At 46.3% G+C, this 14956-nt stretch overlaps 1 protein-coding gene across 2 annotated transcripts in view; it reads left to right on the top strand.

The window, feature by feature from the left end:
* GAP43 (growth associated protein 43) overlaps positions 1-14956 on the top strand; it is a 60854-nt gene that overhangs the window by 31953 nt on the left and 13945 nt on the right. For both annotated transcript variants that reach the window (XM_030020511.2, XM_030020512.2), the window contains one exon: positions 299-926. In XM_030020511.2, the coding sequence (XP_029876371.1) occupies positions 299-926 (628 nt within the window). The remainder of the gene's footprint in view (positions 1-298; positions 927-14956) is intronic.

Genomic DNA, 14956 nt, shown 5'->3' with positions numbered 1-14956 from the left:
CAGCTGGTGCAAGCCTTTCCACACAGCCAAGGTGCTCTCAGCATTGCTGATGGAGATGATGAGGTGCTTTAAATTCCTTTTACAAATGCCCCACGTCTGTCCAGCCCTAGGATGAAATGAGAGCCACCTGGCTTCAAACTCCTACCAAATGGAAAGGCTGCTCTGAAACCTGTCACTGGTTAGCAGGAGGGCAAGGTGGGACATTCCCAATAAAACCAGAGCCTAGGCTGCACCTGGAGCAATCTTAACTTATCTCCCTGTTTTCTTCTCTGTCCTCTTCCCTTGTTCTTCTTCAAAGGTTGAAAAAAATGAGGACGGGGACCAAAAGATTGAGCAAGATGGCATCAAACCAGAAGATAAAGCTCATAAGGCAGCCACCAAAATCCAGGCCAGCTTCCGTGGACACATAACAAGGAAAAAGCTCAAGGGGGAGAAGAAGGGAGATGCCCCGGCGTCTGAGACTGATGCCGCCGACAAGAAGGAGGAAGGCCCTGCCGGCGGAGCGGCCGAGAACAAAGAGAGCGAGGCTCCCACTGCCACAGAAGCGGCTGCCGCTGACAGTGCCCAGCTGGAGGAGGGCAGCAAAGACAGCAGCGCGCCAGCGGAGGAGAAAAAAGGGGATGGAGCCGCCGACACGGGCTCAGAGCAGCCAGCCCCGCAGGCTGCCGCTCCTGCTGCCTCCTCAGAGGAAAAGCCCGCTGCTGCCGCTGCCACCGAAACGGAAAGTGCCACTAAAGCTTCCACTGACAACTCGCCGTCCTTGAAGGCTGATGAAGCCCAAGACAAAGAGGAGCCTAAACAAGCCGACGTGCCTGCTGCTGACACCACTGCCACCACCACCCCTGCCGCAGAGGATGCTACTGCCAAGGCAACAGCGCAACCCCAAATGGAGACAGTGGAGAGCAGCCAAACCGAAGAGAAGACAGGTGAGTGAATGCCTTGCTAGGGAATGGGCCTCTCCAGAAATGGATACCTCCCTTGGTCTCTTGGGGACGCATCTGAGGTTGGCCAGCGAGAGCTGGTGTGGGGGTTAGACTGAGAGTTAACAAGGGAATCCCCTTGCTGGGTTTAGGGGTGGGGAGAGTTGCATGTTCTTGCTTAACGCCCTCTTCCCTGCTTCCCAGCACCTTTTGGAAATACTGCACCTCCTCTTGAGGCTCCTGTTCCTCTAGGTGGAGGTGCCATCCAGACCTTTTTCCCTGGTGGCCAGAGAGTGTCAGCCAGCTGGGAGGCTTGGAGGAGCCTGGGAGAGCTCCCCAAACTCTACATTTGCTAAAGAGGGTGGTGAATCTTCTCAGTCAACTAGCAGAGGCAGTTCCAGTGGGGCAACAAAACAGCCCAAGGTGATACCAGCTCACTGGAGGCTGCCAACTTGAGCTGAAAAGCTCACAATACAAAAGCGCTCTCATACTGCAGGAGGCCATTTAGCTTTGCATCCACTAGGATGGTCAAGAAGGAGCCAAAAGCGTCTTTTTTCCACCTGCTTCTGAATGGATGAGATTCCTGGTACAACCATATCCCAGTCAGGAACATCTTGTTATCAGCATTACTTATAGTTTCACCTACACCAATACTGCTAGCCTCTGTACTTGGAGTAGCCCGTGACTGCCATACTTGCATGAAACTTTTAGACGTGTCAGTTGGGTCAGACCCGCATGGTTAGAGGTAGGGAAGGGGAAGATTAAATAAAGGCCCCAGCAGCTCAGTGAGTGAGGACAGAAGAGAGGTTTGAATGCAAACAGTCACTCTAGGAGGTGTTTTGAAGTCTTTGCTCTTGACTGAGTGCAACTCTGCTTAACTAGTTCCCCTGGGAAGAGGTGAAAAGTTTTGAGAGGCAAAAGTAAGCATTTTTGACAGAGGCGTAGTGTTTACAAACCATAAAGAACAGCTGTTTTTGAATTGTGATACTGAGCTGGGTAGAAAATGCATCAAAGACCACAGGATACTTTTGTTCTTGTTCTTTACCTTCCTTACCTTATCAAAGAAAGAGAACATAAACAAGCCATTCACGAGGCATTCACAGGGCATGCAGCATTCTTTAGCTTGTTGGGACAAAGATGTGGCATATCACCTTGATATTCATAAACAGCCTGATGTAGATGTTACAGAGCCTCAGCATCCAGTCTTGCACTTACTGATGTTTCTCCATCATTTCATTTGGTTAACTACTACTTTTCCACAAATTACAATTCCCTCTCTCTAATTAGACTTCCAAGCTTCCTAGCTAACTTGGGGCTTCAGGTGACTCTACTCCTACTCAACAAAGTGGACAGATAGGAAAGAATAGATATCCCAAAGGACAGATAAGTACTGGGAGAGGAGTTCATGCAGAACACTTATGATGTAAGGTATGGACAAGGGGAGCGGCCCTGAAGAGGGTGAGCCTAAGCTGAATGTACACAAAAACAAAGGGTTGCTGGTTTTACCTCCTTTCATTTAAACATTTCTAGAGATAAGCGTTGAAGTTGCATCATCCAAGTCGGCTTTTTGTTGTTCAGGTCTCCATCTCTTTGTTCGTTCTTTGTGTGATGAGTTGAGTGGCAAAATAAATGTCATGTGATTTGTGAAATCTAATTTGGTATGTTGCATGCTGTGCTTGCATTGTTTTTGTACTTGAGCAAAGGTATAAACATCAATGGCAAAAATAGGACAGAGTGAATCGGTGTTTTGGGGTCCTCTCTACACAGGATAACAAGTGCTAACTAACTTTTATTTAAGACTGGGGATGCCTTATTCCTAAACAGGTATAGTGATTCTGCTTTGAATTAACATTCTATTTTTATTCGGATTAATCTGCTCTAATGGATAGAGGTAGGAAATTCATAGTAGCAGGCTATTTCATTTGCTTAATTTTTACCTGTTTTGAGTCATCAGTCATCAAAGAATGGTTTATTTCTAAGCAGTATTCTAAATTATTTGCAGATACCTTCCTCGTGTTCTTGTTGGATTTAACATCATTTGAAGTGGCCAAGCATTCATGGCCACGTTATTTGAAGTGGCCATTTAAATGCATGATTTATTATGCATTTGCACATGATACTGTTACTTATGTAAATATCTAGCCAACAGAGTAAGTTGGAAAATCTGCAATCAAATATATATATTTAAAAATGAGTTTTCAGTGATTGTTTGAGTGTTCAAGGCCAGTATGTGCATCTATTTATACTTATTCAATATGCATGCTGTAATACTCAAGCTTACCAATGTTTGCAGAAAGCAAACATGGAAGGTGTGTGGCCACAGTCAAACTGATAGTCTCTTTAAAATGTTAATGAATATAGATTTTTTTTTTTTTTTTTTCTAAATTCCTATTCCAGTATGATATCAGCCTTCTAGTCACAAACTCAAACAGCTGGGCAAGTGCCCCCAGAGCCATCCAAGAAAGAAATGCAAAAAAGATTGAACAGGCTTTCTTGTCCATGTCTCTGAGGATGCTGGGTTGTGTTCTGCAATACACTCTATAGCACAATGTCCAGAATAGTAAGAAGCTGCTTTCTCCTTAAAGAATGTTCCACAAAAGAGCTTCATCACAGTATAAAAGTTCCCACAGACAGGAAATATTTCCTGACAGAAACCCTATGTTTTCTTTTTCTTATCTTGATCCTATTCCTCCCTCTCATCTCTTTAAACCTCTCTGTTTCTCCCTTGGTACTTACTGTGTCCGTAGACTTAAAGACATTTGCCATGTTTCGACCTTTCTCCCAGTCATCCCCCAGCAAATGCAGCACTGGTGGTTACTGGTACGGCTGTGATGGTCATTCACAAAAGAGGGAGGGCTACCAAACATCTGCCACTCCAGTACTCCTCCAGCCTGGGGACAGATCCTCTTTCAGCTTCATCAGTCCCCTTCTCCCAGAAGTCATCCCCTTGGCTTTCAAAGGTCATCTCTTATAGTTTCTGTGATCGAAGACTGGCACAGTAGTATGCGGTGTCAGGCTGCCAAAAATAAATCAAATTGGCTCCTAGCCAGTGTCATCGTTTGGCTGGTTGCCATGGCATGCTTGGCTGCTACTACCATGAGGCGTGCCGACCGTGCTACTTTTGTGCAGTGATGTTCATCTGCCTTGAATTTTACTACAATGGCTGTACCGTGTTATCTGTGGATACCTTCCCCGGTGCAAACACAAGCAAAAGGCAAGGGCGTTTCGTTTCTATCCAGAAGAGGTTTTTGCCTTCATCTAAGGGCAGGACAAAAAAGACAGGAAGAGGGGAAAGGAATAACTAACCAGATAGAGAAGTGAATGATTTTTAGTGCTTAAATATTTAATGTTTCTGGAGGGGGGGAGAGGCTGGGTGATTGTTCGTACCAGTCACTAATTCCCCTGACAGCCCTCAGCTCTCCTTGTTATTCAGTTCCAAGTACTCTACCTGTCTGTTGGTAATAGTTTAGCAAACAGCTTCAAACAACTGTCCTGTATCCAGTATTAGTTGATCTGGAACCCCAGGCATTCCCAGTTGTACAGTAGGGCAGTTTCTAAGCAATCCTCAATGTATCAAAAAGTAGATGGATTCCAACCTGGGTAAGGCATTAAATGAGTCAGTGGGCTTTGTTCAGCGGCAATGAAGGATTGATGTAAGCAGGACAGTCTCTTAGTTCTCTTCACGTCTTTTGGTGGGTGACTTGCATGCCAAGAAAGTGTTCTCTTATCTGAGCATCCTTGCCAAGACTTATGTTTATAGGCTTTCTTGTTATGATCCAACTTTTGCCTCCTTGGTGTTGGCATTATGCTTAGAGAGGCTCCCTTAGATGCCAACCTACTCAACAGGACAAAATTCAAAAGTGGTAGGAGGGAATTTATACATTACATATGGATGAGGAGGTGAGACTTATTCTAATCTAGGTTGCATTGGCTGAAATCCAGAGAGTCTCCATCAAAGTTACTGGAAAGAGTCTACATTAGCGCAGCTTTGAAGCGAGATCAGCATCCAGCACAGCAGATTATAGAAGAAGATGGGCTACTGTGTGCCTTGTGGGGAGGAGAGGAGGTGAATGTCACACAACGTTAGATTCTCTTTGTACTTTCCCAGGTTTTCAAGTCTCGCCTCCAAATTTGGCTAGCTCTCACATCAAAAGCACTCTCAGATTGTCAGGTAAGAATACAACAAAGCCCAGAAATGTGAAAGAGTAAATTGTGCCTAAGGAAACAAATGGATCTTCTTTTGTTGGGAAATGAAGAATGCTTTCTCCTACTTGATGAAATAGCTTTACAATGGAGCAGTTTCACAGCTGAAATGAAAAATGAACCAGATGACAATTGCTTTGCATGTAAGCGGGCCAGCAGTTCCCCCAGGGCCCTGTATCCTGCAAGGAAGGAGCACTGGGAGGCACCATCTTCTCTTCACTTCCTCAGAGGGAGCAGGTCCCTACGGATCCTTTTTCATGGTTTAGAGTTGAATCAGTTCTTTGTTTTCAGTTCAATCAGCATATTGATGGAAGAACAACACTTGCTGCACCTAGGGAGTGCTGGCTATATAAAGATTTGGAAAGGGAGACTGTCTATTGTCATGTACAAGCTAGAAGGTACAGCCTGCACTGTGCGAGAGGATTGCAGTTGTGTAACTGGAATTTTAGTCTTGGCCCATGGGTAGCTGGCATGAGGCATAACACCCTCACTGCCATTCCTGTTTCATGGGAGCTTATCTCTGCTGCTACACCTGGCAGCCAAGGAAAGCAATGCAAATACAGTAGTCTTTCCATGACTGCCCCAGAGGGAACAACGCTAAGCAAGCGTGCCAGCATTTTCTTGTCTGTAGTACTACTTCAGCAACAAGAATATAAATGCAATTTAGACTACCTGTAGCACGCTGAAAGGTGTCAAAGTACGTGCCTAGTCCTCAGTTGCTTTGAAACTTTTAATCTTTGCATTGTGTCTACATGGGTATAAGCATTGCAGATGTATTTCACATCCTGTTTTGCATTGGTGCAAATAGCCATGTGAGGGGCAGGATGAGGAAAGTGGAATGTCACAATTTTCCAGAGAACAGGAAACCTACATGCTACCTGCTACAGGTGCAAGATTTCCTCCTCTGTTGCAGTGAAATACTGTCTCTGGTCCCATGTGTGCCACAGGTCTGCTATGTTCTAATGAGATGCAGCTTGCTCCGTATAGGTGGTAACTGCGCTAGTAGGCTAGTGGTGAAGCAGGAGCTGACCGCTTTTAATGAAATCTTACGTGGCACTAAGCATATTTACTGATGACAGCGTGTGGGCTGACTCTGGAAAAGGCCTCTTGAGGAGAGTGGGTTAACCACTGTTTTGCAGCAAGGAGGCACCAGTTCTTTTGGGACCTCAGTAAGAAATGCATGGACACTCAAGGCTCGTTAACTGGTTTATTTTGTGAAGGATGGAAATTATAGGAAAGGTGACAGCAATCTTTCATCCCCTCTGATGTTGGGAACCACAGCTGTTGCTGTATCAGCCAAGCCCCTCATTGATCGTGGCATGCTGCACGGAATTCCTGTTCATGGGGAGGTTGGCCAGCCTCACTCTTCTTTACGTCTTTGTAGTATTCTTCCAACTGAACAAAGCTATTGGTCTTGAACCTGTACAATACTGAACTTTCTAGATGGTACACCAAGGTTCGCTGAGAGTGTTACGCTCTTACACATCTCCATAGGAAGGAGCTCTTACAAGCAGTACATACAGGTGGTATTTAACGCCGTGCATACTAATGTCACGGTATAAGCTTATGTTGTGTAGTGGTTGCTCGTGCTAGCACACGGCTCTCTATAGCCAAGGCCGATGGTTAAACTCCACCTAGATTTTGCTCAGCATCAATGTCTCCTCGTTACAATGTTTTCTGCAGAGGCCCGCTACAACTGCACTCGAATCGTCTTCAGAAAATGCTCAGAAATCCCCACATGGGAGGAAGGCTTTCTGCCATAAATGATAACCAAATTTTCCACTGAGAAGGGCTCAAATAGCAGACTAGTGGACAGAATAGACAGACAGACAATGAAATTTAAGTGGCAGCTGTTTGCTGTAGTTGCCAGCAGTGCTCTGCACCACCACCAGTGTCATCTCTTTACACTAAGATCAAGTAGGCTGAACTTTTCGGTTAGAAGCTTGCAGAGTATCTGCTGGGATTTGTGGCTCCAAGGAGCAGTACTTTAAAGGTAGCAGTACTGACTCTCTGGTACAGATGGCTGCCACGTGCAGAGGAAAGGGATTGGGAAAGTTCACCAGGTCAGCACGATCAGATTAGTTAGACATTCCTGGAGAGCTGTGCAATAGGTGCATTAATACTAGATTATCAGTGGCAGTGCAGTGATCACTTTCAATCTCTGTGGCAACTCTGTGGACTCTGGCAAGGTGAAGTTGTATTCCCAAGGGTCCATGCAAATAACTGATAGAAGAACATAGAAACTGCCAAGCTAGGGCAGAACTAATCTCCATTTATTGTACTTCTTGCAGTGGCTAGCACCAAATACTGCTATGGGCAGATTTGGGGTAAACTTCCTCTCTACTGCTAGGACTCATCCCTGTCCTCTGCTGCCTAGGATTTGGTTTAACAGTTAAAGCATGATGGATTGTCTCTTTTGATACTAGTTATAACTGTGGCTTTATATGGCATATATATAAATGCACAATATCAGATTGACTAAGTGTCCACAGCTTCCTCAACTCCAACCAACTGCACAATGGCCGGAAAGTTCAACAGTGAATCGGCCGCCATTGCCTTAAATATCTTTCTGTACTTGTGTTATGTCACAGAAAGAGCAAAAGCTTCTGATAGCACTACTTTGTGCCATTGATTATTGTATATAGCATCATATAGTATGCACATATGGATAGAGGCCATAGTACCATAGCTCTAGCTGTTCATCTCTTTCCCGAAGAAAACGCAAGCAATGCTTTCATTTGCTTTTTATATGAAATGATTCCCATACTTTTTAGCATCTTTGTCTGCAAGCCCTTTATGAGATGGTGTGACAAACACTGCACACATTAGTCCAGAAAAGGCTGTGCTTGTATACACTTATTTCCAGAAAGGCAATATTTCTTCTGTTTTGCTCCTCATCCCAGTCCTTATGCGCACCAACATCTTTGGTTTTGGAACACAGCTACCCCGTGAGCACTGACGACTGCAATAACACCCAGGTCCGTTGTGGACTGGGGAGTTCTCCTCTTTGTAAAAGGCACTGCACAAATATTTTATTCAGCCGTATGATGGTCTGTGAGATTGGGCAGTGGCCAGGAGAACTGAGAACCAAAGAAAATGTAGGCAATTACAGGAGGCTTACGAATCAAGCCACTGGCATCAGCTCTGTGGGATAGGTTCCACCTCCAGTTCTGGACCTCCAATAGACCTGTGAAAGACCAACTTACGCAAGCTCAATTTGAACAGGTCTCTAGCCACAATGTATTTCTCAAGACTACATTCATGCTGCAAGCTTGACTTAAAGGAGGGCTTCCTCATTCCCTAGCTTTCCTCTTTGTTGGCGTTGAATGTCTTTCAGGCAGAAAGTAGAGGAGATGCTAGATGATAGTGTATGGGGGAAAACAATGATGGAGAGTGCTGCTATTGTGTGCATAGCTGTTCTCTGAAGGGGAGTCTGGTGTGGTTTTGCAGGTTACTAGAACTGTGACTTTCTTCCTAGTTCTGTATTCCCTGCTAAAGGTTCCCTTTGCATTTTCTTTAGCTCTAATGGCCTGTACCACATCGAGAGCCTTGGCTTTATCATCACAAAATGAGAATGTGATTGGTGGAAATGTTTCTTTTTTCTTTCTGTGTCCTTAGCTACATCACTGTCAGCATGGGACACTGGAACAGAGATGAAAATCGCAGCTGAGGTCCTGGCAGCCAGGACCCTTGTTGGACACCTGCCCTTAGCAGGGCTGCAGAGTAGTCAGGAAAAGAACTATGGAAACCTGGGCAGGGCCCAGAGATGTAAAGGAAAATGCTTTTCTCCTAATGACAGGAAAAGTGAGACTCAAGGCTTCATGTAAATAAGTCTTAGATAAAGGTCATAAGGTCCCAATTATCCAGTGTTCAAAGGACCACACACTTCCCAGCTGTACCTTGAGGCAATAGCAAATGAGTCCTCTTTTCATTATGAAAGAAAGCAGAAGGTGGAAGACACTATTCAACCTCTCCATCTTCCTTCAGCAAAACACAGTAATTGGAAATGTTAGTAATGATAACCGGACATTACCTGTAACCTACAGGGCTTAATGAAGAAGAAAATCTCTCTGACACTTGGTAAAGCATCCAAATCCCAATGCTAAAGTGGTGCAGTGCTGCAGAACCATAGCTGACAATGCATTGCACGTACAGGGAAAGGGATGGGAGGACAGGGGCGAGAGCTGTGACCAGTCTGCAGAAGCATTCACCAGTGCTGCTGACTTTGGCAGAACTGTCTTAGCAGCTGTGAAAAATGTTTTGAAGACCTTACTGGATAACCATTTGAAGAGACGGATGATGGAATAAAGTAAAAGTAATTTAAAGTTGGGGAGGTGGAAAGTACTTTTAAACACCCCTTTGCTGTTCTTAAAGGCTTTGGGCACCCATTGATTTGGAAATGACACAAGCCTCTGAGAGGGAGGTGTGGATGCAAGCTCCTGTGGACTAAGTCCATAACTGCCTAGTTTTTAGATTAGTGTAGGACTGCATCCCCTCACTGGGGGTGGGCTTAGAAATGAAGGAGTATGTATTCCAGCTTGGACACCCTGAGTTACCTATCCCAAAATTTCTCTTCCAAGCTCCCCTTCTTCCTCCCTCCTTCCTCACATCTTTTACAGCCTGTTTAGAGGCAATGCTCCAGCTACAGGGCTGAAATCTAAGCCTCACTAACTTGGGTAAGGCTAGGATTTCGCCTGTGATTTCAGCATTAGTGTTGTAGGCAATTCAGAGTAATCTTCAGTCATCAGTGCCGAAACAAGGGATATGCCACAGGGGACCAAGCCCTGGGCTGGAGCCTGCCCTGCTGCACTTCAGAAAGACATGCGAGTTGAAGGAGTCTGTGGTCTTTATCTTGGATCTGCTCACAAATGGTCTGTATCTTTCTTCCCTTGGGAGGGACTCAGTGCAATATTGTAATATTGGTCTTCTGCTTTCCGTTGCGGTCAGAAGGGATGTAAGTTCCCTGCATTCACAGGGTCTGATCAGAGGGCTGCTGTGGGGTTGTCTTCGGTAGGGCTGCTACAATCTATACAAGCAGCACTTCTGTCTGGCCCATTGTCTGCATTCACAGTCCGTTATTCAACTGCTACACCAGGGATCCGGATGGTGAAAGCACAGGGAAAGGAAGTAACTTCTTTATTGCCAAACAGTGAGCAGGCGTGACTGTCACCTAGATCTCCTAACCTTGTACCACACCTGCTCGGTCCTGCACCCATCCCACAGTATAGCTCCTAGTGTTCGGCGTGGACGTTCAGGGTGCTGCAGGTTTGCAGGTCAGTGGGGCTGGTGGGCGTTTGAGGGATCCTTCAGCAGTGTGAACGGTTCTGGAACATGCCTTTAAGCTTATCTTTGGGGATGAATGTACTCTTTGCACAAACCTGTCCCAGCACTAATGCCAAGCCTTTGTTGGGAGCCTTCAGTGTGGCCAAACGTGGCGCTGGGCACAGGGATGGAACTTGACCTCTTGTCCATGACACAACCGCTCCCAAACACACCTGAGGCCCAGCAGGAAGGCAGAGGGAAGAAATGCACAGCGCTGCTACTGAGCAGCACCACTTCTCTGGAGGAACAGCAGACTTCGGTCTCAAGAAATAGTAACTCAGCATTCTTCACTGCACTCAATAAAGAGACACAAAATGAAAAAGAAAACGTTTCTTTGAGCCTCAAGCTAGAAACCTTCTTCATGGCTGAAGGCAAATGACTATGAGAAAGATGGATGGAGTCAATGATTTTTACAGCAGGGAACAAGGAGAAAATTCCAGGCATTCTTAACTGATGTAGCATGCAACTACTACTTGTCCTCATTACTAGCAAATCACATATATGTGTTTATACCAAACAGAGGAGTCAAGCCTAGTTGCCTTTCAAACCACCTCCATGCAGGGCTTCTGAGTCCTGCCGGGCTAGAATTTTTCTGTAAAACTCTTTTTTTTTTTTTTTTTTTTTTTTTTTTTTTTTTTTTTTTTTTTTTCTCTTTTCTTTTTTTTTTCACTGAAGGACCCTTTAATTTGTTAAAACCAAACATAGTGTACCAGTACCAGGAATGATGGGATTTGCAGATTAAAGTAGTAAGAGAAGCCTTTGCCTGCTTTTAATGTAGCTAGCACGTGAGGGTCAGGTATTCCCTGAATGGGATGAAAGACAAGATGGGCCCATGCCTTACGCTAGGAAGCTGAAATCCAGTGAGCTTTGCAAGCAAGCCATTGGGCTGCTGCATGAAATTTCCCCTGATCCCTCCTGCTGGAGCCGTTCTACTTCGTATAAATTATTTATTATTTGCTGGAGCCAGGATGTGGAGTTTGGTCTCCCTCATTCCAGATGAGTGCCCTCACCACTGGTCTACAGAGTCAATGTTTTCCTCTGGCCCAATGAATATTTAATGATTTATGAAAGTGGAACAGCTCCAGCAGGAGAGGAAGAGTAAGAGAGATGTGTTCATTCACGTGGATATCTCACAACATTGCTCTGCGACCAGCAGGCAAGACCTGAGCCAAGGACCTTTACAGCAAATAAAATCAGGCAGAGGACCAGGGGAGACAACATGAGCACAGAACGGTGGGGTGCCAATTCCTATGCCTCAGTGCAATTTTGGAGCAGTTCTGGCCTGGTGGGTTCATGCCTCAGATAAAGCCCTCTTCTGTGACAGCCATTGTCAAAATGATGGTGCCCAAGCCAAAAGTGTGGGCTGTTCCACCTTGGCGAAAAACTTAGAAACTCTGCAGGTGGGAGCTGCGGTGACTCACAGCCTCTGTGGACCCGTGCAGAGCTAGGCTTCGTAGCAAATTTTGGCTACTCATGCGATAGCAGAGAAGCAGCTATTGCTTGGCCTCACAGCCGAGCCAGGGCCGGCTTGGGCTGGCAGCATCAGCAAGGGGACAACCACAGCCGTGCTGAAATGTCCTTTGATGAGGGAGAGAAGCCTTGTCATTGTAGGCTAGCTCAGCAAAGGTGTCTCTTAGCAAAGGTCTGTCTTAGCACCCCATAAGGGTCATTTTTTCCACTGTAGTGGACAGTACTGAAGAGCTTTGACTTTGCCGTTGACAACCCAGACATACCTGCTGCTCCAGGGTGTTAGGTGATGCAACCTGGCCTCGTGCCACCACGGCACGGCCGGCTGTGCATGGGGCTGCCTCGCTGTGCCCCTACAAGGTCTCCCCAGCATTTGCAGCGGCCTCACTGGGTGCCCTCATGTCAAGGCCGAATTCATTACCCGCCTGATTGAACTGTTCTTGTGAAAAGCCAATTAAACTGAGATGGCTACTGTGGGACAGCTGCACCAGTTCGCTTGGCGCAGCGCTCAGAAAGTTCAGAGGCTGGAAAGTCCCTCCCCAAATGGGAGAAGGTTGAGTTTAAAAAAAAAAAAAAAAAAAATCCCAGATTTTAATTAAAATCGGAATTGCTGGTGCTAGCTGCTGCCACCTTCACAGGGAAGACTGCTGCTGTCAACGAGAGCGCTGGCGAAAGGTTTTCCAGGCAGCTCTCTCCTTCCTGCCTGCTGTGCAGCTCAGCTCACTGCAAACGGCCAGCGCCAGGCGCAGGGCTGCCCTACACCCTCCTTTCCCTTAGGGCCGAGCACGTACTGGGCGAGCGTCACCACACCTCTGGTCACGGAGGTTTCTTGGAGTGGAAGAGGCGACTATGCAGTCCGACCTCCCACCTTAAGTCAAGCTGTGGTTTTTCACCTCCCAACCCTTGGGCTTTCTCACAGGCACCCAAGGGATGAGGCGACGGATCGAGGAGGATCTGGCCTTCGCAGTATGAGCTGGGGAAAGCGTCCAGCTGCCCACCCAGTTTTGCGGGACGGGTGCCGTTACTCCTGATCTTTCCATCCCTGGAGGGCTACGATTAAGCGGTCCCAGACAGGGGATTTTGGGCAAAGAGGAGGGTTGCTCTGCACCAGCAATGCCACTCTGCGTTGTCTCAAAGTGGGCATTTCCCCACAAGTGCTTATAGTTCAAAATGCCTCTTTCTATGTCTGGGCTGTCATAACGCGTGTGATGACCTCCTCAAGCTGAAACAAAAAGCAAAGGCCCCCAGGAGCTTTAGTAGGTAGGTACAGCATTAAGCCTGAACTGCCTCCTGGAGAGCAGCGGCTGTGTTTCAGTGTCCATTCTGCACAAAACACATTGGGATCCTACGTGTGTGCACACCAGCTGTGCGTATGGGAAATATTAGTAATAATATGGTGGTGTTGTTGCAACTGCTGGGGACGGTTATGAACAAGATGGCTGTGGAACACCTGACAACAGGCACTTAATTCATTTTAGCATCCAATTTGCAGAGCCTTGGTGTATGATGATGGACAGAAACGAACTAATGATCTCTAAATGAAATTTCTCCTTCATTTAAACACAAAACGGGAAGGTGGGAAAAGGAAGAAAAAGAGACATTTTATATCCTCTCCTTGATTGTAATTCCCTGCCTTCAGCTAGATCAATATCATTTCTGCTGGAGATGGAGGCTGCCTCTGGTTTCCATGGCAATCTGGTTGTTGGAGGCTTGCAGGCTCCATGAATCCCCAATTTATCAGCCTTCTAGGCTTTAATAATGGAGACCAGCAGTCAGGCAGCTTATGAATGGCACATGTCTTTTGGGCTGGGGGAAGGGAGGCGGGAGCATGGTTTGTAGTAAGGGCTGCAGCAATTTGTTTTCCTGCCACCGACAGCTGAAGGGGGAGGAGTACGAGGGGAGGAGTGGTGCATTAATTCTGGATGCACTGAAGGAATTTCTAGACCTTTTTGCTGCAATTAGGGAAGATTTCCTCCTCTGGCCTCTTTTCCCTGGCCATCTTTGCCGGGGCAGGGGAGGAGAGGAGCCTCACAGCCGGTCCTGTGTGATGAGGTGGGAGTGGTAGAGAGAGAACTCAAAGGCTCAAGCACTCTGCACGTTTCCTTCCTCTCCTTAACCCTCTTTATTTTAGGATCAGCAGTGCATGAATGCCAGCAGTCTGCCACAGTTTTGGGTTCATTTTTATCCCCCTACTGATCCTACCACAATTGCCAGGCTGATCAGCAGAGCTGTAAGATGGGCAAACCTCTGAGGATCTGATGTGTCTATCAAACTTCTGTCACTTGCTGTGCATCTGCCAGGCCTCTCCAAACCCAGACCTCCATCCCCAAAGTGCTGTAAGCTTCACTCCCTGAATTAATTACTTTGCTAGAAATGTCTTGGCTGCACAGGAATTGCTATCAGTCACTTCAATAAGGCTGCATTTTGCTCATTTGGCTATGATCTACTCAGGGTGTTTCCATTTCTTCTTATCTTTCCTCTGATTTCTCCCCTATGGTCTCACACGACAGCCACCGTAGAGAGGCTGAAGAACGAATGGATAGGTCTTACCAAGACTTTGTTCTTCTGGCCCCTCACATGCCCTCTGTTTCTAAACCATCCTCCAGAACTTAACCCAGCAAGGGGGAAAAGATGGGTTACACAAAAGAATACTGTTGCACGAGATGGGGACATCCTGTGTTCCAACATGTATGCCAAGAGCAGCTGCCAACTGTTAGATGCCACAGCTGGAAGCAAGTAAAAACCTCTATATTCAAGCTGTTCAAATCACAAGGTATTTAAGGAATTAAAAAGAGTAGACTTTCTGGTCTGCAGGACCTATGTGAAATAACAGGGGCAGAGGAGGAGAAAAGTGAAGAACAACTTGTGGGTTATTTCTTCTTAGGTTTTTCTCAGGTGAAGTAATGAAAGCCTTTCTTCTGCCTGCCTTCCTGTGATGGTTTGGGGTGAGGTGTGTTGCTGAGATTGCTGCATATCCAGTTTTGGCCTGAAATTAGGACTTTGTGGAACTTCAGAAATCATGGGACCAAGGCATCACACCTATG

This window comes from Aquila chrysaetos, chromosome 7 (assembly GCF_900496995.4).
Source record: "Aquila chrysaetos chrysaetos chromosome 7, bAquChr1.4, whole genome shotgun sequence".
NCBI classification, from domain to species: domain Eukaryota; kingdom Metazoa; phylum Chordata; class Aves; order Accipitriformes; family Accipitridae; genus Aquila; species Aquila chrysaetos.
Note: the sequence above shows the minus strand (reverse complement) of the source record. Positions and strands in the feature narration are given on the sequence as shown.